Source organism: Chenopodium album, chromosome 27 (genome assembly GCF_948465745.1).
Source record: "Chenopodium album chromosome 27, dcCheAlbu1.1, whole genome shotgun sequence".
In the NCBI taxonomy this organism is placed as follows: Eukaryota; Viridiplantae; Streptophyta; class Magnoliopsida; order Caryophyllales; family Amaranthaceae; genus Chenopodium; species Chenopodium album.
The window spans coordinates 30,643,366-30,669,973 of NC_137860.1; the positions used below are offsets into that span (position 1 = coordinate 30,643,366).

The following is a 26,608-nucleotide window of genomic DNA, read 5'->3' on the forward strand; positions in this document are numbered from 1 at the left end:
AGGGATGGCAGGCTCATGATCAACACCTTTTTTAATAATGGGTTCAATAGACTGCTGGTCCCGAATAATAAGGTTGGGTTGAAGACTACTGCTAGACTCCTTTGAAATTATACGATCGGATTCATTATTCTCCGGAATAATGAGGCCGAATTGATTAGATTCATTGTCCTCCGGAATAATGTTGGATGGAGTAAGAGAGAGTGAAAGATCGAGGTTAGAGTGATTTTCGCCCTCAACATTGTGTAGAGGACAACGAGGAGGACTTACATGTTGGTGGTTTGTAGGATGTTCTACTAGAACAACTTGATCTTCTGTGCTCTTCCTTTTTCTTTCGGTATTTTGGTTATCACCCTTCATCAATGAAACAAACAAGTTTAGTTTTTTTTTTTTTTTTTTTTTTTTTTTTTTGTTTTTTTTTTTTTTTGTTTTTTTTGTTTTGTTTTTGGGAAGGTAATACTTTTTTAAGAGATAGTGAACGTATGATAGCTTGGAATGAATACAACGAATCCAAGAGGTATTTATAGAATATTAAACTTTGTGAACCATCAGGTCTTTTCGGAGTTTGAGTTTGTAATCATTTGATATACATGAATCTTTTTTTATTATTATCTTAGTTAAATTAAATATATGGATAGATAAATAAATAAATAGAAAAGATAATCATAGTGGTTATTATCTTTATTACTCAGTACGGTTTTGTTTGATGTTCCTACAGTTAAGCAATTTTTTAGCATTTTTAATGAATTTTGTTAAGTATAAATGTACTGTAATATTATTTTATTTTTGACAGGTAAGTGAAATGCTATCAATTTTAAAGAAAAAAAAAAAGAACTTCTTTAATATTGATAAGAATGAACGTCCAAAAAGAGTGTTAAGAGTATTAGTTTTTTGACTTTGTCCTTTGTGACAAACAAATCAAGGATATACATAGTAATTGATATCTTAACCTGTTTATATGTTTCATTTATATACAAATATTATTTGAGCAATCATTTTCGCACTATTTAAGGAATTTTTACTGCATACAATTGTTATAATATTTTCGCTTACTTAACCAAATTTGTAAATATTAAGTCAATTTTTTGGCCGTCCGTTTTTATTATATCAATAACCTTTGTATGCATCCGGTGTACAGTAATTTACTGTACATCGGGGGTCACTTTTTATCAAATTTAAGGTCACTTTTACAATTTTTTGGGTAACTTTTATCAATAAAGTATAAATACTTAGTAACATTTATTTATGTTAGGGTAACATTTATCCATATTAGGGTAACTTTTGCTTATTTTAAGGGTAACTTTATAACGGATATACAATATTTATTGTACATCCAATTATATTAATCTTTTAATTATTTCTAAACACGTCAACTTGTATTAACATTAATTTTCATTACGTTTTTACTGGTACCTGATAACCACGTAAATCCTTTGTAATTTGTGATTTTGAGATGAAAATTTGATTTGGCATGTAACTCCAACTGCAAGCTCACGATTATCTCCGGCCTTCTTGTCTTCATTCTTCCTTTCATCTTCATACTCAAAACTCCATTAAACATACTGATTTCATCCTCTACTCCTCTTACTCTATAACCCACGGCCATAAGCATTTAACCTGTTTTTACCGGTCATTTTTAATTTTAAAGTAATAAAAATTAATGCGTTTACAAGGTTGACGTGTTCAGAAATAATCAAAAGGTTGACATAATAAAAGCGGATGGCCAAAAGGTTGACTTAATATATACCATTAATGAAATTTGATTCTCTCTCGTTAAGACTCCTTCAAACTTCGAAATTAATGAAGTTACCCGATTTCCTAAATTCATGCTAATACATTAGATTCAAGTCAATAATCAAATATGTAATGAAAGGTTAGGTTTTAGTCTTTTTATTTATTTATTTTTAAAATAATTAGAATTTTAGTTATTACGTGATATAGGGGCATATAGTACGTATTTTCTTAAAATCAATTACAATACATCATCAACTGATGTTACAAACACTGATCAATTGGACATTTAGTTACGTACTATAAATTCTAACAATTATTAGTACTCCGTAAGTAATATGGCATACAAGCTAAGCAAATTTTCACATACTTGAAACACTTCCTCTTGAACCCTCAAAATTAGATATTATTGGCACCCAAACAAAATTATCTGCAGGAAAGAAATGGCAAACTGTAGATGTACAGTTAAACAACTTTTTATCATTTCTAAAGATATTTTTGAATAAAAATGTACAGTGTTATTACTTAATTGTTGACAGGCAAGTGTTATAATATATAAAAAAAAAAAAACATTCAATAATAAATTGATAACACTTTTTTTTTTACAAGATAAATTGATAACACTTGATCAATATCGTTTACTATTTAAGTCAAAAAAAGTGTTATGACTATGAGTATTAGTTTTCCCCCTGTGATCAAACAAATCAAAATGATATGATTGATATCTTACTAAAGCAGGCCGGTAAGGTTTCTATTTCAAAAATTGATGAAGTTCGATTTTCTCTCAGCTTGTTAAGCTTCTTACATTAGAGAACTCAATACCCAAATATTTCATATATATGATAACTGGGCAACATAAAGTCGTCTAATAATTTATGTTGTTTTGATCAATTACCCACTAATACTACTATTATAGACGTCTAATTGATAAAAAATTTTAAAGGCTCTTCAAAACTGTAATTGTCATTGTCTAACCAAAATTTTAGTTTGCACTTATATATATTTTTTTCCATAATAATAACATATTATGATTAAATAAATCTTCTATATAAAAGGTTGAGGGTTCGAATAATTACATCATAAGCAATATAAAGTAGCCCTAAATCCAACCACTAATGACATTTTATTTGTCGTAAATTTTGAATAAATCAAACCGTAAGATTTTAATGACTAATAAGAGATTAATTTTGTTGGTATCATACCAGATTCAAGTCATAGGGGTAATACGTTTTTTTTTTATTGTTTCAAAAGATTTTGTAAGTAAATTAACTGATTGCATACTTAAAAAGTAAATGGAAAAGAAAGAAAAAATTGAATGAAAAAAGTAATTGTAATTGATTAATTGAAATATAAATTAAAACAATTATAGGTATATATAATCGTTTGATTGGAATAAGATTTGGTTTATAAGTGTTGCCACTTGTAGCAAAGTTATTAAGGATGAATACATACCACAACAAGGTAGTTTAATGTTTTAAATCTTTTTTTTTTTTTTTTTTTTTTTGAGGTATTTAAACTTTTTTACATAGGATGATTAGGATCAATTGATAAATTAAAAGAAAATTCATTGAGCTGTGGAGGCCCGGCCCAACCAGCCCCAGGTGGATTCACCCCTACTACTCCGCACAACACTGTTTGGCTGCTGATCTGGTTAGAGGCTGGCAGCCACCAAGCAGTGGCGCGACATTAATTGGATCACTGCACCAGTGTAGAGTTAATTTGTTGGGAAACGAGTTAATTAGGATGCTATGGGTAACAATGTAAATCATAACTTCATTTTAGTTACTCTGTATTACTTATATAGAGAAAATAAGCAAATGCTTAAAATAATTTCTTCCTATGATTAGGAAGTAATTTTTTAAAATCAATTATAATACATTCATCAACTGATGTTACAACAAATAATTACTCTAATCAATTGGACACGTACTATAAATTCCAACAATTATTATTACTACGTAAATTGAATAGCATATAAGCTAATCAAATTTTTACATACTTGAAACACTTCCTCTTGAACCCTCAAAATAAGATATTATTGGCACCCAAACAAGATTATCTGCAGGAAAGAAATGGCAAATTGGAGATGAACCCGGTTTGATTCCTAAAACTCGAAACGAGAAGTGATTAGGACTCCATTGTGAGGTATCCATATGACAAACAGCAACAGCTTGTACGATATTATCACTTCCTTTTTCTTCACCTTTCAATGAAACTTGAAACACTTTACTTTTGCTTTCTTGGTGATGGCAATAGTACACAACGTATGGGTACGGCATAGTGTGACAAGCTACTATTTTCGGAGATTGTATTTCTTTAGGTTCATCTACGATAGTATAATTTTGTAAAATACTACCAGATTTCGCGAAGTTTTGGGTGGTTAAGGCCTTAAATTTTGTTGTTGGTCCGAAGATCTTATGCACAAAATCAAGCATAGACTCTAAGGAAGTAGCACAAAATTTAGTCTCTCCTAGGATAGGTTTTATTATGATGCATTGTCTTAGGGTATCTTCCATGGCTTTAGCTTGAGACGAAGCTTGAGAGAAGCCGAAAAGTTGAAGAAGGGAAGATAGTTTAGATGGTGAGAAAGGTATTAACTCGGCTTCTTCCCTGGGAAGAAAATGAGGAGATGAACTCGAAGAAGGATTTCGGCCTCTAAAGAAGATAGGTATAACATTTCCTACCTTAAGATCTTTAGGGGTGAAAAATACTTGCACTGAGTGATCCATGTGTGGTGTTGTTGAATGGCCTTGATGAAGATGTTCATGACTTCCTTCGTCGTTTCGATTACTCGCAACGTTTTCTCCAATTGCTGCATAAACAATCTGCCAAAGAAATTAAAGTCAAATTAATTCATAGAATCATAGTATAGGTTATGTTGAAGACAAATTATATGCAAATTATACGTAGTAGAGGGTAATTAAGAAGATAATTAACCATTAGTAGAAGAAATTGTAGAGCCAAACTCCACCGAGCAAATTGAGGATAATGCATCTTAGCTTGAAAAATGTGTTGGTGTGAATGTGTGATGACTGATGAGGGCAGTGTAATAAGGCTACATTATTAAGTTGGATGTAATGCAATAATTCATGATGAAATAAAGTTTTTTTTTTTTTTTTTTTTTTTGACAAGGAAATAAAGATTATTTGAATGATATTTGACAATCTTACGCGACCCCACATGGCCGCATCAATTTTTAAAAAAATAATATCTCTGATTTACAATAAATGTAATATTTTGACCTTTTCCGCTATTAGTGTCAATAGTTTAGCGGGAAAACTTAGCTTGTATGTGTGGCTCTAGTCGAGGACCTCATCAACATGGTTTGTATTGTGTCCTTTGTCGAAATGATAGAAAGGTTTTCTCCGAAAGTAGTTAAGAGTTTTTTGATTAAGAAAGAAATGTCGTGTGATATATATTGATATAGAGAAATGAGGAAGAATGAAGGTTAACCTAGTGCCCTAGGTATGTAATATCTTAATAACTAACATTAATGAGCATAGCTCAATGTATGATTGGAGGTCAAGAGTGTATGTGGTCAAGCGGATCGAAAACCTTAACCTAGACTAGACATATATAGCATAGTTCAATGTATTTATTTTTGTTACCTAACATTTATGTGCCTTATCAGCATAGTTGCACACGTTAAACAAACTAGATATACAATATACAGAAACCATTAGTCTTTAGAGAGGATCTGAAGAATCTACTAATAAAAGTGGTAGTAGGTTACATGTGATAAAGATAATCAACATTTTAGGTCACTTACAAAATTGCATATGTGAAAGATTTGTCACAAGCTATCATTATTGATGATTTGTTTTTTTTTTGAAAGGAGTTGATTTTAGAAAGATTGGTCACCCCATGCAGAAATGTAATGTACTGTATATTTTTTGACATTTTGTTTTTGAATTAGAGAAATCTTATAAACTCTTCAAATCATTCATGGGCTATTCGATTAAAAATAATTTAATTTTAATTAAAAATAAGTGCAAAAAGCATAGGTCCATGGAAATTAGGTACTCCAATTGATAATTTTATATTTTATTATGGCCCACACGGCCCCCACTAAAAATTAATCATAAGATAATTCTGTATTATATAATTACTAATTTTATAATTCTGGTACTTTATATTAATAACAATTTATTTTGGCATGAATCATGTGAATTCTCCTAATATTTATTTATTCAGAGCTTTTTCAGTGCAGCAGGCCACATGGTGCGGCAGGGTTACTTGTATTTTGGGTTACTTGTTTCTGGAGTTACTTGTATTCTGGATTACTTGTTTCTGGAGTTACTTGTATTATGAGGTTACTTGTATGGGTTACTTGTATGGATTATTTGAATGGGTTGAGTAACACCTACAAGTAACCCCATACCAAAACCTCGTACCAAACCAATATCACCCTACAAGTAACCACTGATCAAAACCAGTAACACTCATACAAGTAACCCCATAATACAAGTAACACCTACCAGTAACCCCTAACCAAAACCAGTAACACCCATACAAGTAACCCCAAAACAGGTAACACCTACAAGTAACCCCTGACAAAAACCAGTAACACGCATACAAGTAACCCCAAAATACAAGTAACACCTACAATAACACCATACAAGTAACCCTGCCGCACCATGTGGCCAACCGCATACAAAAATTTGAGCTTTTTCAGTGCAGCAGGCCACATGGTGCGGCAAGGGTTACTTGTATTCTGGGTTACTTGTTTCTTGTTTCTGGAGTTACTTGTATAGTTGTATGTGTTACTTGTAGAATGTTACTTGTATTTTGGGGTTACTTGTATGGATTACTTGAATGGGTTGAGTACGTAACACCTACAAGTAACCCCAGACCAAAACCTTGTACCAAACCAATAACACCCTACAAGTAACTCCAGAACACAAGTAACACCTACAAATAACCCATGATAAAAACCAGTAACACCCATACAAATAACCCTAGAATACAAGTAACACCCACAAGTAACCCTTGACAAAACAGGTAACACCTATACAAGTAACACCAAAATACCAGTAACACCTACAACACCATACAAGTAACCCCTGCCGCACCATGTGGCCAGCCGCATACAAAAATTTGTATTATTTATTATGTAATTAGTTTATGTTTGCCATTTGATTGCCCTAACGTTGTATAAATAGGGGAATAGAGAATAACACTTTAATTCCACACAACAACTCATCAATAGTATAACATACTAAAATTAATTGAAAGAGATTTGCATACATGGAATCTTACATCAAAATCCTCTTCATTGCTCTTCTTTCTCTTAACTTGGTACGGAACAATATGTTATATTTTATTGCTTTGCCTTTCTCATTATTGCATAATACTCCATGATTATCTTGTTAAATCATCATACTATTTCTTATAATAACATAAATTTTTATATTTGGTTAGCCACATCGTGTGACCGTAGTTACTTATATAAGAGTTACTTATTGTGGGTTACTTATTTAAGGGTTACTTATTTAGGGATTACTTATTCTGGGGTTACTTTTTTTTCAGGATTACTTATCCTGGAGTTACTCAGTCAGTTAGCGTGTTTTCTATTTGAGAGTAACCCCTGATTAATTAACCCCTAACCGACCGAGTGACACCTAAATAAGTAACCCTTGACCGAGTAACCTCTGACCCTCGTACCCCATAATTATAAGCTACGTAGGCCACACGATGTGGCCTGCTACACAAAAAAAGCACCGTTTTTATAAATATGTGTGCATGTAATTATATAATTAGTTGTGCATGTAATTATATAAGCTATGCTACGTAATATGCATAGTACGATTAGAAAAAAAGAGAAAAAAAAAAAAAAAAATTGTACAGAGCACATTGCCACATACCATTATGAGAAATTTCAAGTTTCCCAATTTGAGAAACAAAATTTTTGTAAAATTAAATTAGCGATTTTACCCCTAAACCAATCATCCATACCTTGAAATAGCGATTTTACTTGTAATATTAGGGCCTGTTCACATTTACTTAATTTCAGTTCAGTTCAGTTCAGTTCAGCTTCAATCAGTTCAGTTCCAATCAGTTCAATTCAGCTCTTAATTTCCCTCTCACATAAAATATTCATTTCAGCTCAATTCAGTTCAGTTCCAATCAGTTCAATTCAGTTCAGTTCAGCTCCAATCAGTTCAGCTCAGTTCAGTTCAGCTCAATTCAGTAAATATGAACAGGCCCTTAATCTTGTGAAACTGGGATGGTCACTATACTCTATTACTATAATTTGTAAAATTTATAAGGAAATGGACGAATGGTTTATAATTTTAAATTTTATAGTGTACAAATTATTACGCATTGAATAATCATTGATACAGTAATATTTTACAATGAAGGGAGTGATTTTTTTTAATACTTTACAAACTTATATAGTTTAGTACTTACAGAGTGATGATTAAATTTGAATTTCATCTAATTTTAATTTAGTGTGAAAAAATAAAGGGTGGTTTTAATAATTAAGATGTACCCTATTCATGCATATATATGTAGCTTATATATTTATGTTCTTATGCCAGTATGTGCTTGTTAAATTAATTTTATTTATAAAATGTTACTCTCTCCGTCCATAAATTACGTTCCTATTTCTAGCATTTATTCCTCACATAATAGAGATATGTCATTGCTATACAATAATCTTTGTTTATTCTGATAGCAACCCTTAATTCAAGGATTAATTGATTCCGAGTTACCTTTAAATTGTTCATTCAAATTATTCTATTTTTTACTAAAATATACGGAGTATAAAGTATTATTAATGTCAATTTATAAATGTACAGCTTGCGAGCCTAAGTGATGGGAGAAAAGACCCGCAAACATATTGGGAAGACATGATGAAGGAGCAACCGATGCCTGAAGCTCTCGAAGATTTCATAAATCAAAGATCTTTTGAAGGCCATGAAAAGAGAGAAACAATTAAAGAATTTATCAAAGACTTTGATCCAATTCCTAATATTTCAGTTTACCATGATGATAATGTGCATTCAAAAGAATTGAAATCAAAGAACGCAGATTGCAACGAAGAACATCATGATAAGCTAGCATCAAAGAAATTTGACGACGAATTTGAACCAATCCCAAATATTTCTGCTTACAATGACTAATTAGATTAACAACGAAAAAAAATAAAACAATGCATGGGATCATATGTATTTCATCAAGTTTTCTATATGTTTTTGTATGTACCATCCTAAAAGAGGTCTCGTTATGTATGTGACCTAAAGGTTTATTTTGATAATTTGCGCAATTCTGATTTTAATTTCATATTTTCTCTTGTAACTTGTAAGAGTACTCGTATTGTTTCTAATGTACGAGTTTAGAAATAAACATATATGAGTGCAACATCAGTTTTCCTGATGTATCATTATCTGTAATGTGAAAATAAAATCATTTAGTATATATATGTGCATTGATGATCATCTCTACAAATAAACTACAACGACGGAGAAATATGAAGATTAAAGAAAAAGTTATCATCATTTTCTATGAATATATAGTTCTATGAGACTATATATGACCATAGAGAATTTTAATCACTCCCAAAGTTAACTATATATGATGTCTATACTTCATCCGTCTCCAAAAGTTCAACCCATATGGTCAAAATTAAGTCCTAAAATGATCATCCCATTTGAATTAAAATACACTCCAATTTGCAACAATATTTGTGCAAAATTAGCTTTCCCAGGTAATTTTCACTAGATGATGCTTGTATATACTAGGTGGCCAGTAGGGCTGAGCAAAACTATCTGATAATTCGATTATCCGATCTGAAAATTTAAGATAGCCAATCCGAAAACAGTTAGGTAAATTACTATCTGGATTTCGGATCAGATATCCGATCCGTGATCACCCCTATAGGTAGGAGAGGGCTGATCCTCCCTAACACTCTTGTATTGAACTAATAAGGATAAAAAAAATATATACTATACTAATTTTATACAATAAGATTTAATAAGGATTATCCGTGTTTAATTTACAACTAAAATACCTCAATTCAAGATGATATGACACATTGAGATATATAAGGTTTTAATTTACAACTAAAATACCTCAATTCAAGATGATATGACACATTGAGATATATAAGGTTAGATAAGTTCAAAAAAATTAACCGATAAGTTAAGCCCAAATTCTTAAATGAACCTGGTTCACACTAATTTATTGTGGACCCCTAATATTAGAGAAACACTATAGTTGTTTTATTAATAAAAAAAAGGTCAATATGATAAAGATAAGGTCACTATGTTGAAATAAAAGGCATTTTGGTAATATATAGGCTATAAGATAAGGAAATATTTTATATACTGGTCAATATGAATAATAAAGGTCACTATGTTAAAATTAGGGTCATAACGTCGTATTCAAGTTCACAATAATATTAAACATTATACAAGTTTTAATAAAAGTTACTACGTTAAACATAAGGTTACTATGTTAAAAATAAGGATCACTATGTTCAATATAATATCAGTTACGCGTGCATAAATCTTGGGTCCACAATAATATTATTGTGGACCAGGTCCACTCAAGTCTTTCCATAAGTTAAGATACTCTGTAACTAAAAACTAGCTAAACTAACGCAATTTGTAAGATTACATATACAAGTGAAAGATCTGTCAATCGTCACTGGCTTATTATATCATTGACATTTTGTTTTTGCCTGTGATGTGAATTTGTTTTTACAATATTGGTCACAGGTCACCCATGCAGAAATTATGTATCACAATACACTCATTGTTAAATTATTATTTTGTTTTTGTAAAAGAGAAGATTGTGTGCATTATTCATTGGCTATTCAATAAAAAGAAATAATAGATTTTATTTATAATGTATGTTAATTATCACGTCTTTGGAAATTAGGTAATCAACTTGATAATTTTTATATTCATGGTCTGCCACTAACCATAAACACAAATTCTCATACTGTCTGTCATACAGTATTATTTATCATCCTGGCATGAATAATGTGAATTCTCCTATTATCTGTTGTTACATTAAATAATTAATTTATTTATGTCATTTGATTGCCCTAAAATTCTATAAATAGGGTAAACGAGAATTAACATTTTAGCTCCACACAACAAATCAATAATACTTCATATTTATCTCATACTCAGACTGATTAAGTAGTGATTTGCAGATATGGAATCTTACATCAAAATCCTCTACATTGCTCTTTTTTCGCTTATCTTGGTAAAGCATCTACATAACTAATTTTCATAACAAGCAACCTCTCCTTTTTTTTTTTTTTTTTTTTTTTTTTTTTTTTGACAAGACAAGCAACCTCTCCTAGTATTATGTTATTTAGCTTTCCATTCAAAAAAAAAAAAAATGTTATTTAGCTTTAACTAATTTTTTTCCTTAGTATTATGTTATATAGCTTTTTCATTATTATTGTTATCATTATTATTATTATTATTGCATAATATAACATTTTTAAACGTAATTATAACATTAGTACACTTCACACGTAATTATACATAAGCTAAGCTTCATTTTAATTAGGTTTTTTTTTTTTTTTTTTTTTTTTTTTTTTTAAATACGAATATGTTTAAATTTGCTGGCTTAAGTTATATATATTATCTGTTTCTTGTTTATGGTCGTATTTGAAATCATACAATCTTTTAAAAGTATGAGAGAACAAATATCTTGAGTACAGAGTATATAAATATCATATCGAGTCTTGTTAAGATGCACCTTAATTAAGCTTATCCATGCACATTTTATATGCTACATACACACATACTTGTTTATTAATGTACGTGGTTATTCAAACATTGTTATTCAAGTTAATTGATTAACTTTATATTTGTTCCTTGATCATATTATTTCTAGTTAACTAGAACTAGAATGTACAACATTACAAGTACATAGTATATAGGTATTAATGTCAATTTATAAATGTACAGCTCGCGAGCTCGAGTGAAGGGAGGAAAGACCCGCAAACATATTGGGGAGACATGATGAAGGGGCAGCCGATGCCTGAAGCTCTCAAGGACTTTATAAATCAGAGGTCTTACGAAGGTCATGAAAAGAAAGAAACATTAATTACAAATTTTATCAAAGACTTTGATCCAATTCCAAATATCTCAGCTTATCATGATGATAATGTGAATTCAAAGGACTTGAAGTCACAGAAGGCAGATTGCAACGACTTAGTGCATCATGATAAACTAGCATCTAAGAAGTTATTTGATGACGAATTTGAACCAATCCCAAATGTTTCTGCTTACAATGAATAGTTAGAATAATGTATTTAATGCATTTTTAATTATACATAATTAATTATGCATTTATATGTGTTGGATTATATGTATTTCGGGTTTGTAACACTTGCTTATGTATTTTTACTTTATGTTTGTGTACCATTTTCCTAATAAAGAGGTCCCATTTTCCTAATAAAAGAGTTCTCAATTTTTTACCTAAAGTTTTTATTTGACGATTCACGTAATTTTAATTTACTTTTACATTTTTTTTAAAAAATTACAACTCTCTATATATGTATAACGGCACAACTAAAGTAACAAAGTATAAAAATTAATTTTGAGCTTGAGTTATAAGCTACTACTTTTAGTTGAGTTGATCCATAAATTTTAATCATATTAACATGCTATTGAGAGAGCATTTCATTTTACTTGAGCTTGAACTATAAGCTAATACTTTTAAATTAGTTGAGTTGATCCGATCCATAAACTTTATTAACCTTTACATGACATCGAGAGAGCATTTCATTTTACTTGCATGGTTTGAAGACGGAGCACCACAGGTGGGTTGTCAAGAACGTCGACGGAGGTCAGATGGGCCACTAGCCAGTGTAGCCACAGTACTAATAGGCCCACAATTGGCGACACCACTCTTACGCTCTGAATATGTTTCTTGGTCAAACTTTCTCCAACACTAGCACCATGTCGTTAACCATCCTCATCTCTGGCACTTTGGCCAGTCAATAATAATTCATGTTTAATATCAAGCAATGTCCTCCAAGAATTTAAAAAATGTTAGCTGTCCGTCATCATTAATGTTTCAACAATTATTTTTAATTCTATCCGATCCTTTGTTTTCATCTACTCTCTCTGATTCGTTTATTGAATTACATTGTTTGGAATTTCATACTTGTCAATATTGTAACGCTCATTATTAATTTATTATAATCATTAATATTTTTATTATTAATAAATAAAATTATAAAAACATGATATTTTGATAATATATATCCTTCTAAAAGTGGCTCTAGTATTAAGTGCTCAAATAGGGTGATTGATTCCTCCATAATCTATCTATAAACATTGAAAAAGGTGGTGTAGAGAAAATAGAGAGGGCTGCAAAATTAAGAGTAATGAGAAAGGTGAGAAAAAGTGGTATATGCTTTTTTTTTTTTTCCTTAATTCAATTCTCATGTATTTATTTGCTTGATAGATATTAATCTCTTAGTAGATGATATATGACTTTTTATCGATGAACTAATTTTTTTTTTTTTTTTTTTTTCATTCTTGAATAGCAATGAATCAATTATTTAATTAAAAAAAAAAAGGTTTTGAAAAAATAATCATGCATGTTAAGTTGTTAACCCTAATTTTAGAATATTATGATTTGAATATGTTATACAGGGCCGTCTCCGACAATTTTAAAATTGGGTCCTTCAATTTTAGAGGACTATTTTAAAAGGTTACAAATATTATTATTATAAAATGGCTTTTTTTTTTCGAGTGCAGTATTACAAATTATTATAGAGCTTAAATATTCATAGTAATAAGTTTAATAGCTGGCAATTCAATAAAACAACAAACAAAAACTTTTTATTTAAAAAGTGTCATCCTTTTAATATTTTTTGAAGCAAAATCCACAAATATATCTTCATAATCAAAGATGAATTTTTAGGTTTTAGTTTGAAAATGATGGTCTTTTACGAGGAAGAAGGTGAATTTGTAAGGTTATAATTTTTATTTTTTTAAATTATGGGGCCCTGATTTTAAGGGGCCCTGTTACGTGCACAAGAGATACAAAATAATTAGAGGACATTGTGATTTCTGATAATATATTATACGGAGTACTACAAAACTAACATACACCATTTTTTGGTCTTTTTGTGTAAAGAGAAAAGACTTGAACATTTAGATGACAAAGCTCGAACTTGTGGCCTCCTTTATTTTATTTTATTTTTTTGTAAGGGGAACAAATTGCAACCATTCAATACAATTTTTGAAGATATCACTATTCACTAGATCATTATTTTAACTATTATTACATTCATGAATTGCATTATTTATTGCTTATCTATTTTCTTGGTCTTCTCCCTATAAATAGAAATTTGGGACTAGCTATCTTTCGTAACTAAAATCATATAAAGTTCAATTTACTAGCTAGCTCAAATTAGCTATCCTATATTCCTATTGATTTGGCAAATATGAAGTGCAACATCAGCATCTTGTTCATATTTCTACTCTCAATTATTTTGGTACGTAATTTTCTTATGTGTTTAATTACTTGTACTCCATGCGAAAAAAAAATCGGATGATTCCAAAATAATTAGAGTACGTATAATTCTTTATAAACCTAGTTTGTTTAACTCTGTATGAAATGTACTCCATCTATATCACGTTAATATTTCTACATGCATGAGCTTTTCTTTTGTAAGAAAACCGTGTGTATAAATTTGTAATTATACAGTATAAACTTCCTTATAAGAAATTTAGAAATAGATAAAATAATGATAACAACAACATTAAATAACGGAGTAATAATAATAGTTTACTCCATAGTATGAAATTACTTTTATTTATGCTGTAATACCCTTCATGACTCCTTAAAAAGGATTTGATATACTACTCATATCAACAAGATGCATCTTCCTTTTAGGGAGCTCATATGCTAAGATAGATGCGCATGAGTGAGGACAAAATGCGCCGGAAGGACTTGTATTGATCTGTGAGGACAATTGTTGGCCCTCGATGCGTATTGGGTGTTACATATGTGGTTCGAGTAATTTTATTTTTTATTCTTTTGATAATTACTTTATATCTACAATAAGCTTTAGATTTTTAGCTCAAAGAAATAAATAAGCTTTAAGGAAGATTTTTGAGTTTATCTTTTTTTTTTTTTTTTTTTTGAAAGAGTTTATCTTAAAATATGATGACTTATCATTTTTTTTTGAGGGGAATATGATGACTTATCATTGAGCAATCTATACGGTCTATTTTATTTCAAAAAAAAAAAATAATAATAATAAAATCTATGTTGTTTATTAAATATATGGTTCCGACAAGATTTGAACCTATAACCTTAAGTTTAAACTCCAATGTGTTAGCTATTTTTTTTTTTTGACGGAATGTTAGCAATTAAGTTGTTACCATATTATGTATATCATTCAATAAAAATAAAATATTAATAAAGATTTATAACAATGGAAATATTAATAAGAACATAATCGGGTCTGAAGAGAGTAACGAAAAATTTTCGTATTCCATCTTTTTAAAATACTAACTAAGGATGCCGTTGTAAATGATGAGCAGTTTACAGGCCCAATTGACGGGAGGAAAAGCCCAGGAGAATATTGGACAGAGGTGATGAAAGAGCAGCCCATTCCTGAATCTATCAAAGATTTTATAAATAAAAATTCATATGAAGCTCATATTAAGGAAGAAGCAATTAAAAGTTTCATCAAAGATGTCAACAAAAATGAAGTGAAATCCCTTGATGAAGACTGTGACTTACGTCATGATAAGTTAGTATCTAAGAAGTTGGTTGTTGATGAATTTGAGCCAAGGCCTACCATTTCAATCTATCGCGATTAAGAGTTCTATCAACGTACCTCTTTTATCTCATTGATATTATCCCGTTTTCTCTTTTATAATTATAAAGCTTATACCTATCATATTAGGTTAAGTTTTTGTCGTATGATGGTGTATATTTTCACGCATTTTAATCAGCATTGTTAATGTTGGTATTTATAAGTATGTATTTGTGTGTTTGAGTACTATGTTAAGCCCAGGGTTTAGACATGTCTAGTATGAAATAAAAGGTCATTTAATTTGAATGTTTTAGGGTCTGTTCTCTTCAGATTATTTTTTGTTCTGTTCAGTTCTATTCAGTTCAGTTCCAATAAATTCAATTTAGTTCAGTTTTTAATTTCCTTCTCTCATATATTCAGTTAACTTCAGTTCAGCTCCAATAAGTTCAGTTTAGTTCAGCTCAGTTCAGTCAATCACAACCGACCCTTAGTACTTTTTATTTTTGAACAATTTCTTAATGTCAAACTGATAACTATCTTGCAATTAATTTTCAGCATGCACACACACCAAATTTATTTTTTAAAAAATAGGAAATTCTTATAGGAATTCTATATTTTATTAATTCATATTTTGTAGTTGATAAATAAATAACAAAAATAATTACCAAAATTGCCATCGTGTATAATACTCCTTTCGTTCTTTAATCTATCTATACTATATACTAAAGTAATCACTAGAAGGGACACTTGGCATATTTTTGTGAAAAATTTTCTCTCCAAAATACTAATTTTTTATTTTGTAAAATTCTTTTAATAAATTTTATTTGTATATAATTGTAACACATAAAAATTTAAAGGATAGGCATTAATAAATTTAAATTTCAAAAAAAAAAAAAAAGTGTTACAGAAGTCATTTAAGTTCAATTGATTATTATTATTAATAATAAATCATACTAGATCAACACCGGAAAAAGTGTGCCACGCACATGATACCGGAAAAGTGGTCAACATTCACTTTCCAACAATTGGTGGTAAATTGCAAAATTATTTTATAAATTGATGGTCTTTAACAACATTTTTTTTTAAAAGGTGGTTTTTTTTTTTTTTTTTTTTTTTTTTTTTTTTTTTTTTGCAAAAAACAAGATTTAAAAGGTGGTTATATGCAAAATTTCCAAAAAAAAGTAATTACAACTTCAATTCTCTATTGAAATTTTGTAACCGTTGATTGACATTAAATATTCCCACCATATATTTTTTAGTTACTTCTTAAATGTATAATCCAATCAAGAAATAAAAATAATCAATATTAAATTATTATTATTTTTTAAATAACTACTTTGTAGTAATCGCGACATCATCCGGGCAAAAAACTATTATATCCTGCTATGGCCTAGTGGCCTACAGGATTTTTTTTTTTTTTAAGTTTGAGTTTGCCCCATCCGGTTCACCGGAGCTTAGCTTCGACTATGTCCGGATCCGACCCGGGTTACACACCTAGCTTATGGTGGGTGAGTCTACAGGTAATAACAACAGTTTTAACCATTTTGGCCATAGCATATGCCAATTTTGCCCTTGAGGTGGTTTATCAAAGCAAAAATTAATTAAATTGGGGCTCCATTGTAGTATTTCTCATCATTTTTTCCGAAAAAATTACAACTTTAGTCACTCGTACAGTAGTACCAGTCCACCATAACTTCCAACGCCATCGATTACACATTGACTGTCGTCGCCACCACTTATCGGCGCAATAATCATCACCATGACTTCGCAAACTGTTCATCATAGGTTGCTATTCTCAACTTTCTTACTAATTACTTGATATTTTTGTTTTTCAATTACAATGCTACCAGATTGAATTTCTTACTTCAAAAACTTATTTGATTATTATTCTTTTATATTATGTCAAAATTTCCGACTTTCTCTTTTCCTTGATTGATTGATTGATCTACTAAAGATCAAAAATTTATTGTACAATACATTTTTTTGGCGGATATATATTTATAATTTTCTCCTTAATTATATTGGTGTGCATTTTTGAAAATTTTTTTGGTTTTGGGAGGTGGGTTTTAGAGATTAAAGCGAATATTGCCTGGTTTTTATTCTTGGTTGATATGATTTTATTTTTGATATAGAAATTGAATTGATTGTGAAAAATTCATGTTTAACTGAGTAACTGCGTCTATAGCTAATTCTTTCACTTATTCTTCGTATATTGGAGGGATTTTTTTTTTCTTCAGTATGTTAGTCAGAGTAGGAGAGAAAACCAGTATAGGGCTCACCATTGTTGAATAGCTAAATGTAAGAATCATAAACCAATTGTAATGTGATTTGAGTTTAGGATGTATTAAAAGTCTAAATTACCCTTGATTTTATTCCTAATTGATGGTGATTTTCTTGGAAAGTGAAAGTTTTGCTTATTATGTTAGGGTGATCGTATTAAGGTATTGGTACATTTGGTAGAATTTTTGAATCAAGAGTCTCTTATTGTGTAAAACTATAAATTATGCTTATTAAAGCGATTTTAGTAAAAGATGTATAAAATCTGCCAATGATTGATTGGGTTTTCAAAATGATGGTGATTATTTGGGAGACAACAGTTCTAATTATTAGGTAGGGGGAAGTAGGGGTGTCTATGGTAGAGCTAAATTCTTGAGAGATAAAAAAAAACGGGTATCATACAAAGTATATGTCCTATTAAGATAGGAAGAAAAAAGAGGATTTCTAGACAGGTATAGGAAATTATCATGCCAAAGCTCTTCACACACTTCCTGACTTTCTGGTTGTGTTTGTTATTTGTGTGTTGTAGTTTAATTTCTTAATGTTTTCTCGTCCTCCTTAGCGAAAAACTTGCTCTTTCCTTGGGTTTTTGTACTGTGGAATTGTTTATCGGCTCTTCTTCTTATGAATATTGAAATATTTGATGTCTTGTTGAAATTGCAGATTAATGGATTTTAGAGAAAGGTACTTGCGTTCGTACTGGATGACCAAGGTGAGCATAACCCTTTGGGAAACCATTGTTTACGTTGCTATGAACTTCATCTGTTGCTTAACTTTTGTTTGCTTTAATGTTATTCGATGTTGGAGTTGTCAAATTCATGGAAGTGAAACTTATTGTTCCAATTTACATAACACATTAATGAATATTTTGCCCTAAACTTAGTTACATCCTTGACTTGAAGATATAAGTGTCTGATTGTTGAGAGGGATTTTAGATTAGCTATGAACGAACTGCCAAAAATGCTGTAATCTTGATAAGATTCCCCCCCCCCCCCCTCCTTTTGCTCAATTAATCTGCCTTTTTTTCCTACCTTTTTTTTTTAAAAATTGAGGAGAGGGAAAGGGGGGGGGGGGGGGGGGGGGGGGGGGGAGGGTTTACTAGGAAACGAGATGCAGGTTAGTAAATTGTGTTAGAACTGGAGAAAGAATTTACTCTTGGCGAAGCTGTTTTGAACTTATATCTTATAGTGAACCTGAGTTAGCTCCGATAGTGAAAGCAACTATAGAACAAGAAAGAGATCCGGAAACTCTATAGGTCTTGGGTAGTGTAAATTCAAACTTATTTGAGGTTGTACAATTTATTTGGTGGATTATATTAGGCCTTTGAAGGTAATAATTTGAATTCTATAATCCTGGAGTGCCTAAGATTCTGTGGTGCTGCATGCAGGTTGGGCATGTATCAGATATAGGCAATAACTTAGACATGGTGAGCCAGGCTGATTGTGAATAGATAATTTACAGGTCCATAGAAACAGTAATTCTTGATGCATGTGATACTTAGTTTTCTAATTTCTACACATAGTTACTTGCAAAGTCTTTTTTTTTTTCAATTGATTTGACCTGACTAATTACTGTGTCTTTCGTGTTTTCATGTGCCACACACACACACAAGTTATGACCAGGGTGTCACATATGCTTTTTTGTAATTTCTTTTATGTGTCTGATATGTATCATCATGTGTCTTTTTGCAGGTTACTAGATTTGCTGCTATAGTACTGTGGAATTGTCTACATTTTTTGGTGACAATATGGTACTGGGTAAACGACGTATATTACACGCTTGAAAGCTACCTTATAACTTGTGGATTTTTTAAGAAATACCGATCTTTAGATCCAAGTAAGGTGAAATACCTGGCTATTGTGATTGATAGTGAAGAAGCACACCAGATTTCAGAAGTTATCAAGCTTTTGCATTGGGTGACTGCTATTGGAGTGAAGCATGTTTGTCTTTATGATATGGAAGGTAAAGTTGTGGTGACCTATAAATAGATGTTGAATTATCCCCAACCCCTCAAATTGCTTGTATCAGTTTGCCTGAGATTCTGGTTGTTTAGGGGTGTTGAAGGAATCACAGGAGACCATCATAGCTGAATGCAATGCAAGACCACGGAAGGTATCGAATCCTCTAATATGATCCTAACCAGACAAGCTTTTGTGCATGTTTGCTACAGAGTTATTTAACCGAGAGTAGTTTGGGTTTGCATATAGTTAATGGATTTATTTTAATAGGAAAATGGTTAAATGATAAACTTGCATATACTCCCACCATATTATGATAGATCCTTTTTTTTTTGCTGTTGTTAGTTCTGCAGGAGGTTTCGTTGAAAAAAGTATCCTATTTTTGCAGGCAGTTGAAACAGATGAAGCTGTCCTAATGCCTAGTCAGTTGATTTTGGAGTTTGTTTCAGTCTCTGATGGGAAAGAAGGTGTAGTTAAAGCAGCAAATTTGCTTTTTTCAAAGTATAAGGATGGTAATGGAGAGAAGACAAAATTTACTGAACCAATCATTGACGAGGCTTTACAACTAGTTGGTTTGTCTATTTTTCAGAATGTATTCTTTGAAGGTTTTTTCTGAATCTGACTACTATTTAGTCTCTTAAAGTAATTACTTATTCAATTTATTTCTATGAGCAGGTTGTTCTGGTCCCGAACCTGATCTACTCTTAATTTACGGACCTGCAAGATGTCATCTTGGCTTTCCACCATGGAGATTAAGTTATACTGAGATTGTGTGAGTAAATCTTTTGGAAGTGTGAACCATTATAACCTTGCATTGCAAGAATAATTTTCCTGGACTAGCTAAAACAGCAGTAAACAAAAAATTAAATTAAAGGACACAGTTTGTTATGGACAAGGTTTGACAGGTGAAAGTCCTTTACAAGTAAATGTCACTGTTTCTTGAACCACACTGGTTGTAAATTGTTTCCCCTCTTATTTTCTTTTCTTCGTAATCAAATTTTCGTTTCTTGACATCAGGTTACTCTGTACTCAGGAGATTTTCTTAGCATTGAAATTGTTAGTTGTATCTGTGTCTCCATATTAAATTTGGTTGCCCAGTGCATTCTGTTGCCCTATTGTTAGGGCCTATCTTCTGCAGTTATGCTTCTTGTATCTTGCTAGTTGACCATATATTTACAGTGGATGTTATACATTGAGGCTTTCGTTTTCTGTTGCAGACATATGGGAAATTTGAAGTCTAAGAGATACGGTTCCTTAATCAAGGCCATTTACAGATTCACTACAGTTCGCCAAAACTATGGTAAGTCTTTATGTAAATTGTTTGTTCCATTATCTTTTACTTGTTAAACATTTAGAAACTGAAAAGGGCTCCCCTGTTATGTGTAAAGATGAGTAGATAAGCAAAAGTAATTACTAGTCACTTTCTTTTATACTCTCAAAGCATTCTGCTATTCATAACTCGGAAAATTATTGATGGCTGTTGTAACTTGTAATGTCTGAAGTCTTGTGATCACACATTTTCTCCATCAGCAAGGTTTTCAAAATTCACCTATATGGCTGGTTCAATGTTCAGATTTTGAGAAGTGGACTCGTCGTGCTTTGCTTCACATGCTATACGGCATTGTTTCTGATTTTCTTGGCAATTGTCTTTTTCTTACTTCTCAGGTACATAGCATATACACCAGAAGTGCTACTGATAGTCAGATAAAAGGCTATACCACAACATTCTTATGGGGAGGGAGAATCTTTAATACATGAGTTGTTATCTCCTCCCACAACCCCCAAAATAAGAAAGTTGGTTCCCGTTTGTAGGGAGGCGATCATTTTGTACTTCTTAAAGTTCTTGTGAGTTTGGAACAAGGTTGTAAATTGATTAAAATTGATTTATTCACATCCAGGCTCATCTTGAACTATAGTTCATGAATAGACTTGTTATTGCAATAGTTATCATGATGGAAATCATTGCAATAGTTTCTAGTTATAGAAACGTTTTATCAGTCATACCATTTATATAGTAAGGTGATATTTTCTTCGATTCTGACCTTGTGCAAAACAAATTTGTAAAAGAAATAAATTGCCTGCACCTCTCCCTCTCTAACCGCAAACCATTCCTGCTTACTTTAGCAGCAGAATTGGGATCTGTACAGTTTCTGCTCAGCAAAACAACATCAATTGCAACATTACTTGCCTGCAAATCTGTAATTTACCATTTGATTTTCAAAAAATTGAATATAATTCCTGTTTGAAGATATACAAGGTCAACAACCATGTCCTTTCCAATTACAATGTTGCAACTTAATTAGTTAAGCTGAGATTGCAAAACAACAAAATTAGTATTGGATGACTGACTAGTGAACTATACTTCGTACAACAGCTATAAGAAAGATGCACCCAGGAAATGATTGCAACATGTCATAAGCAGCATCCTCAATACTCTGTTTCCAGAATGCCATCTATAAGACCAAACTCCATCGCCTGCATAAGGAAAGGAGGAATATAAACAAAGGACTCAATCTTGCTGATAAGCCAAAGAAAGGCACATATGAAGACTTTTGAATAACAAAATCAGCATAATTAACAAACACACATACACACACACACACACACACACACACACACACACACACAAGATCCGACTCTGCAAAAAATAGATTGGGTAATGGGAAACATTAAAGAAAAGGCTTATGGATTTTCCACCTCTGAAATCATGAGTGATGACCTAAAAAATCAAATGTGAGTTCAGACCAAAATTTGATGATATCAGTGTGTTCTGTGAAGATCATGCAAAATGGATAGCATGATCCCACTCATTAAGCACTTTCTTCTGCCAAACTGGTGCGAAAAAAGGATGAAGCAACTTCTTAACAGACAGGCGAGAAACATAAATTTTGTGAAATATATTTACTAAATTCTAGAATCTGGGGTGATGGACAAACACTGCAAGTAAATGTTGTAAATAACTTAAAATGGCTCTTTATATGGAAAGGTTTGCACTGACCTTTGTTTGCTTTGCACGCAAAAGTTTTTACTTAAAGCAATGAGTCAATTGCTATTCTCTTAGTATGCAACAATGTTTTTAAGTTTTATTATTGCAAAAATCAGAGGAGCATTTTCGAGTAGAGAGGAACATTTAAGAAGCCCACATATCCTACAGTGTAATTGCTTGACGTTACCTCTGTAACAGATAGGAAACGATCTCTCTCTGTGTATTGCTGTACTTTTTCAAGTGGTTGACCAGTGAATGCAGCATACATTTTGTCAATTTTCTGCAATACATCCACAAGGAAGAAAGTTTTGTTCAGAACTAGTCTCAGTAATACCACACTGTAAAGCAGTAAACTCATAAGAACATTTACAAATACTTTTAAATCATATAAGATGCGTGTCTAGACCCCAACACTAAAACCCATTTGAAATTGATAAAATTTGATGATTCTAGTTTGAAATTGCTTTACTGAGTCCTCAGTAAAGAAGTTCAATGTAAATGCTGAGTAATGACTGTTATAGTTACTCTTGCTTAAAACAAATGAGGAATAGGGACTGATACTGACATGGCGAGACTGAACTGCTTCATTCACTTGACGCCTGACGTCCTCAACGTGACCCTACAAGATACATGCAAAGATCAAGCTATCATATGCAACATATTAAACCAGAACCACTTGTATAATTGCTGCATCAACACCTTATAAAATGAGAATTAAACACATACCCCACATCCACTCTGTGGTTGATGGATCATAACACGTGAGTTTGGCATCGCATAACGCATCCCCTTTTCTCCACCAGCAAGGAGAAGTGCACCTTGACTTGCAGCTACACCAAAACAAACTGTCCCAACTTTTGGCTTAATCTGAAAGTGAAAATACTATTGTTAACAGAAACTTTCCGGTATTCTTTTACTGATATGACCCCCAGGAACCACCAAAAAGATTCTGAACCCACTAGTACCCCATCTCTCTTTCACAAAGTGCATAAAACCAAATATACCCGCACCCTTGCCCCCAACAACTGCAAAATAATCTTGGACAGCTTACCCAAGACATGCAGTCGTAAATCGCTAACACGGAATATGTGCTTCCACCAGGGCAGTTTATATACATCTGAAAACATGGGAGAGATACTCATCAGACACAGAAATTCTCAGCCCTGAATCTTGATACAAAGACTGATATGGAAAGGGAAGAACATGTGAGCTATTAAAAGAAAATACCAGTATGTCAGAGTTTTCGTCAATAGTTGCCAAAGTTACTAGCTGAGATATAACACGTTGAGCCACCTGAGAATTCACTGGTTGCCCGATAAATATGATCCGATTCCTGAATAAAACGCTAGAAAGGTCCAAAGGTCCCCCTGGTGTCATTACAGCAGGCATTACAGGTGGATTACCCTTTCTGGCTTCTATAGGCCCATTGCTGGCACAAAGTAGAAGAGTATGAGGAAAGAATGTACAAGGCAATAGTCAATCAGATAATACAGCAATAAATAAAATAAGGTTATTCAGTCAGTTATTGTCCAATCATATACAGATCTTTGTTCTTTAGAAACTAAACATGATAAAAGAGACCTAACTCCTTTCCTTCTGCTGCTATTGAGTGTAACTCTACATTTCTTAAGCAGGAACGCATATGGCTGAAGATTAGATCATTTCAATGGTACATCCTATGTCATATGATATTGCCAATGAGACATAAGACCACAACCCCCACCCCCCTATTTTCCTATCCAAGAAACTATATCAAATGCTAGTAATTACAATAACACGATATGCAAATGTGATATACTAGTACAATAATACATTGTTTGACAGATAAATTAAAGTCTACAAATCTTTCTTTCTGAATTCTAGCAGGGTTCTTTGTTTCCGGATAAAAGTAATATTGATTCAAATTGACAAATGGATAAACTATCTTGAGTAGAATAGCAACATACCTTAAAGATAAATTGTACTGACCAGACTGATCGGGCTTCAAAGGCAGACCAATGCTTTTACTAGATAATCCTGCAAATGTAATGACATAGCAGCTTAAATGTACAGAGTCAAGCTCAACTTAGAGAGAAATACAATACATCACCAACAACTTCACCCACATTTCTTATTTAAAGGCAATAGGCCACTCCGGTCATGCCAGGGGAAAATAAAGGGCAATACAAATAGACCACTTAGTCACTTACAACCTGTTTGTTAAGTAGAAATAAATGGTGTCAATGAGAATGAATTTGCCAATCTGTAAGAAAAATTAAGGTTCATTCCCATGGTAATACTAGTTCAACCTAGGTTAGCTATCTTTTTATGTGCAAGTTTTCATTACCATCCATCAGCATCTGTGGTGATATTAGTTAGTTGACATTTTTACAGGAAAACACAAGTTGGGGACAAGATTGCCTTATTAAAGACATTAAGATGTTACTTTTCTTGCCAAATTACAATTGAATCTATTACCACTATCTATAATTGGCTACCAACAGAGCTGTTAGGGGTCACTTACTCTATTGCTGATAGATAAGTCTATCTTTACTAACATCGTTCAGCTTAGTTCCCTCCCTAACAATCATTCCAATTTCCTTAAAAAAATCCCGTTCGTAATTGAGTGATCACAAACAATGGCACTCAATCCCTTTCAAATATCTCTAACCCTAATGTCAATACATTTCCATTTCTAAATTCCCTCTCCTTATAAATTGAGCAATCCCACAAATCAATCATAATATTCGAATTCAGATTTCCATTCTATTTGCGAAAAAGAAAAAAAGAAATGCCTGAATCAACAAATAACACTAACCAAAAGTTGAATTAAAAAAAAAAGAAGAACAGAAAAAGAAAAAAAAAAGAAAAGAAAGAAGCAGTAATCCAATTCATACCACAACAATACTAACAGCAAATTCACATTATTTTAATCAATTGGGAAAACTGTAATGCTAGAAAATTTCACAGCTATTATAAGTTTCAGTAACAAATCAAAATTATCCTCAAACATTTCAAATTTCGGAAAAAATTCTAAAAAGATAAATTTGTAGATAGCAAGAAATCAAATTACCAGAAATAGATGAATAATCACTGGAGTAATTGGATAGTACAGAAACAATCGATTTACTTGAGCTTCTGCAATTGTAAATCAATGAATTAGAAACAACATTAAAAAAATTTAAAAAATTGCAATAAAATTAAATTGGGCGAAATTAAAAATACCTTTGGGAGAATAATGGAAATGGGGAGGATTTAGTTTTCTGAGAAGCAATTGAAGAACAAGTGAAATAGGTTGAAATTGAAGCTGCCACCATTTTTGTGATTTCTGGGTGCTTGGAAGAGTGAGTGAGTAGAAGAGAGAGAAAGGAGGTGTTAGTGAAGAAGACGACTCTACTATTCAGATGTTCTCGAATAAGGTAGGAATGTAACTAATGGTGATGTTTTTGGAAGGCCTTAATTGGGGTGGGTAAAGAATTGGGCATGGGCTGAGCCATTGTATTAGCCGATATGAGTGGTACGTCAATGGGCATGGGTCGTGTATGGATGTCATGTTTGAAACTAATTACGACTTTTATTAAGGGTTTAGCCAACCTTTCGTCATGAACCTTTTATTGGAAATGAGTGATGATGTCAAGGGTTGTGTTTAAGTATAGATCGTCATGTTCACTAGACTACCATCATAGTTCGTGGATATGAGCCACTTGACCCAAGCCTAACTTTCGCTACTTTGGATTTGAGTCAATTTTATGCTGCATATAAATCAACCAAAATAGTTTAATAATTCGTACGAGTTAAAGTTGTAGAACTCCCAACTATGATCAGAGTGTTGTAAATTAAGTATTGAACTTCAGGCCATATTCGTTGCGGTAATTGGTTGGGTTTGAATCTTTCCCCACCAAATTCTTGTATGATTTAATTTTTTTT

General features: G+C 31.8%; 5 protein-coding genes across 5 annotated transcripts; 3 read left to right on the forward strand and 2 right to left on the reverse strand.

Annotated features, from left to right (window-relative positions):
- Positions 1-3,714: 3,714 nt before the first annotated feature.
- On the reverse strand, positions 3,715-4,722 carry LOC145621418 (BURP domain-containing protein BNM2A-like). The gene is made up of 2 exons (XM_081676150.1): positions 4,666-4,722; positions 3,715-4,553 (listed from the first exon to the last, which is right to left on the reverse strand). The coding sequence occupies exons 1-2, from the start codon at positions 4,720-4,722 to the stop codon at positions 3,720-3,722; spliced, it is 891 nt and encodes a 296-aa protein (XP_081532276.1). The 3' UTR covers positions 3,715-3,719.
- A 2,253-nt stretch (positions 4,723-6,975) lies between these two features.
- LOC145619092 (organ-specific protein P4-like) lies at positions 6,976-8,855 on the forward strand. The gene is made up of 2 exons (XM_081673691.1): positions 6,976-7,026; positions 8,532-8,855. Exons 1-2 carry the CDS (start codon positions 6,976-6,978, stop codon positions 8,853-8,855), a joined length of 375 nt encoding a protein of 124 aa, XP_081529817.1.
- Positions 8,856-10,879: 2,024 nt separating this feature from the next.
- LOC145621508 (organ-specific protein P4-like) lies at positions 10,880-12,004 on the forward strand. Its single transcript, XM_081676240.1, has 2 exons — positions 10,880-10,947; positions 11,664-12,004. The coding sequence occupies exons 1-2, from the start codon at positions 10,897-10,899 to the stop codon at positions 11,994-11,996; spliced, it is 384 nt and encodes a 127-aa protein (XP_081532366.1). The 5' UTR covers positions 10,880-10,896; the 3' UTR covers positions 11,997-12,004.
- Positions 12,005-17,157: 5,153 nt separating this feature from the next.
- Positions 17,158-21,731, forward strand: LOC145621205 (uncharacterized). The gene is made up of 8 exons (XM_081675945.1): positions 17,158-17,266; positions 18,422-18,470; positions 19,450-19,720; positions 19,812-19,870; positions 20,105-20,288; positions 20,392-20,488; positions 20,934-21,016; positions 21,382-21,731. Exons 1-8 carry the CDS (start codon positions 17,241-17,243, stop codon positions 21,387-21,389), a joined length of 777 nt encoding a protein of 258 aa, XP_081532071.1. The 5' UTR covers positions 17,158-17,240; the 3' UTR covers positions 21,390-21,731.
- A 169-nt stretch (positions 21,732-21,900) lies between these two features.
- Positions 21,901-26,089, reverse strand: LOC145620671 (ATP-dependent Clp protease proteolytic subunit 6, chloroplastic-like). Its single transcript, XM_081675375.1, has 9 exons — positions 25,907-26,089; positions 25,755-25,819; positions 24,649-24,718; positions 23,930-24,131; positions 23,754-23,819; positions 23,429-23,569; positions 23,268-23,321; positions 22,890-22,982; positions 21,901-22,191 (listed from the first exon to the last, which is right to left on the reverse strand). The coding sequence occupies exons 1-9, from the start codon at positions 25,996-25,998 to the stop codon at positions 22,144-22,146; spliced, it is 831 nt and encodes a 276-aa protein (XP_081531501.1). The 5' UTR covers positions 25,999-26,089; the 3' UTR covers positions 21,901-22,143.
- Positions 26,090-26,608: the final 519 nt, after the last annotated feature.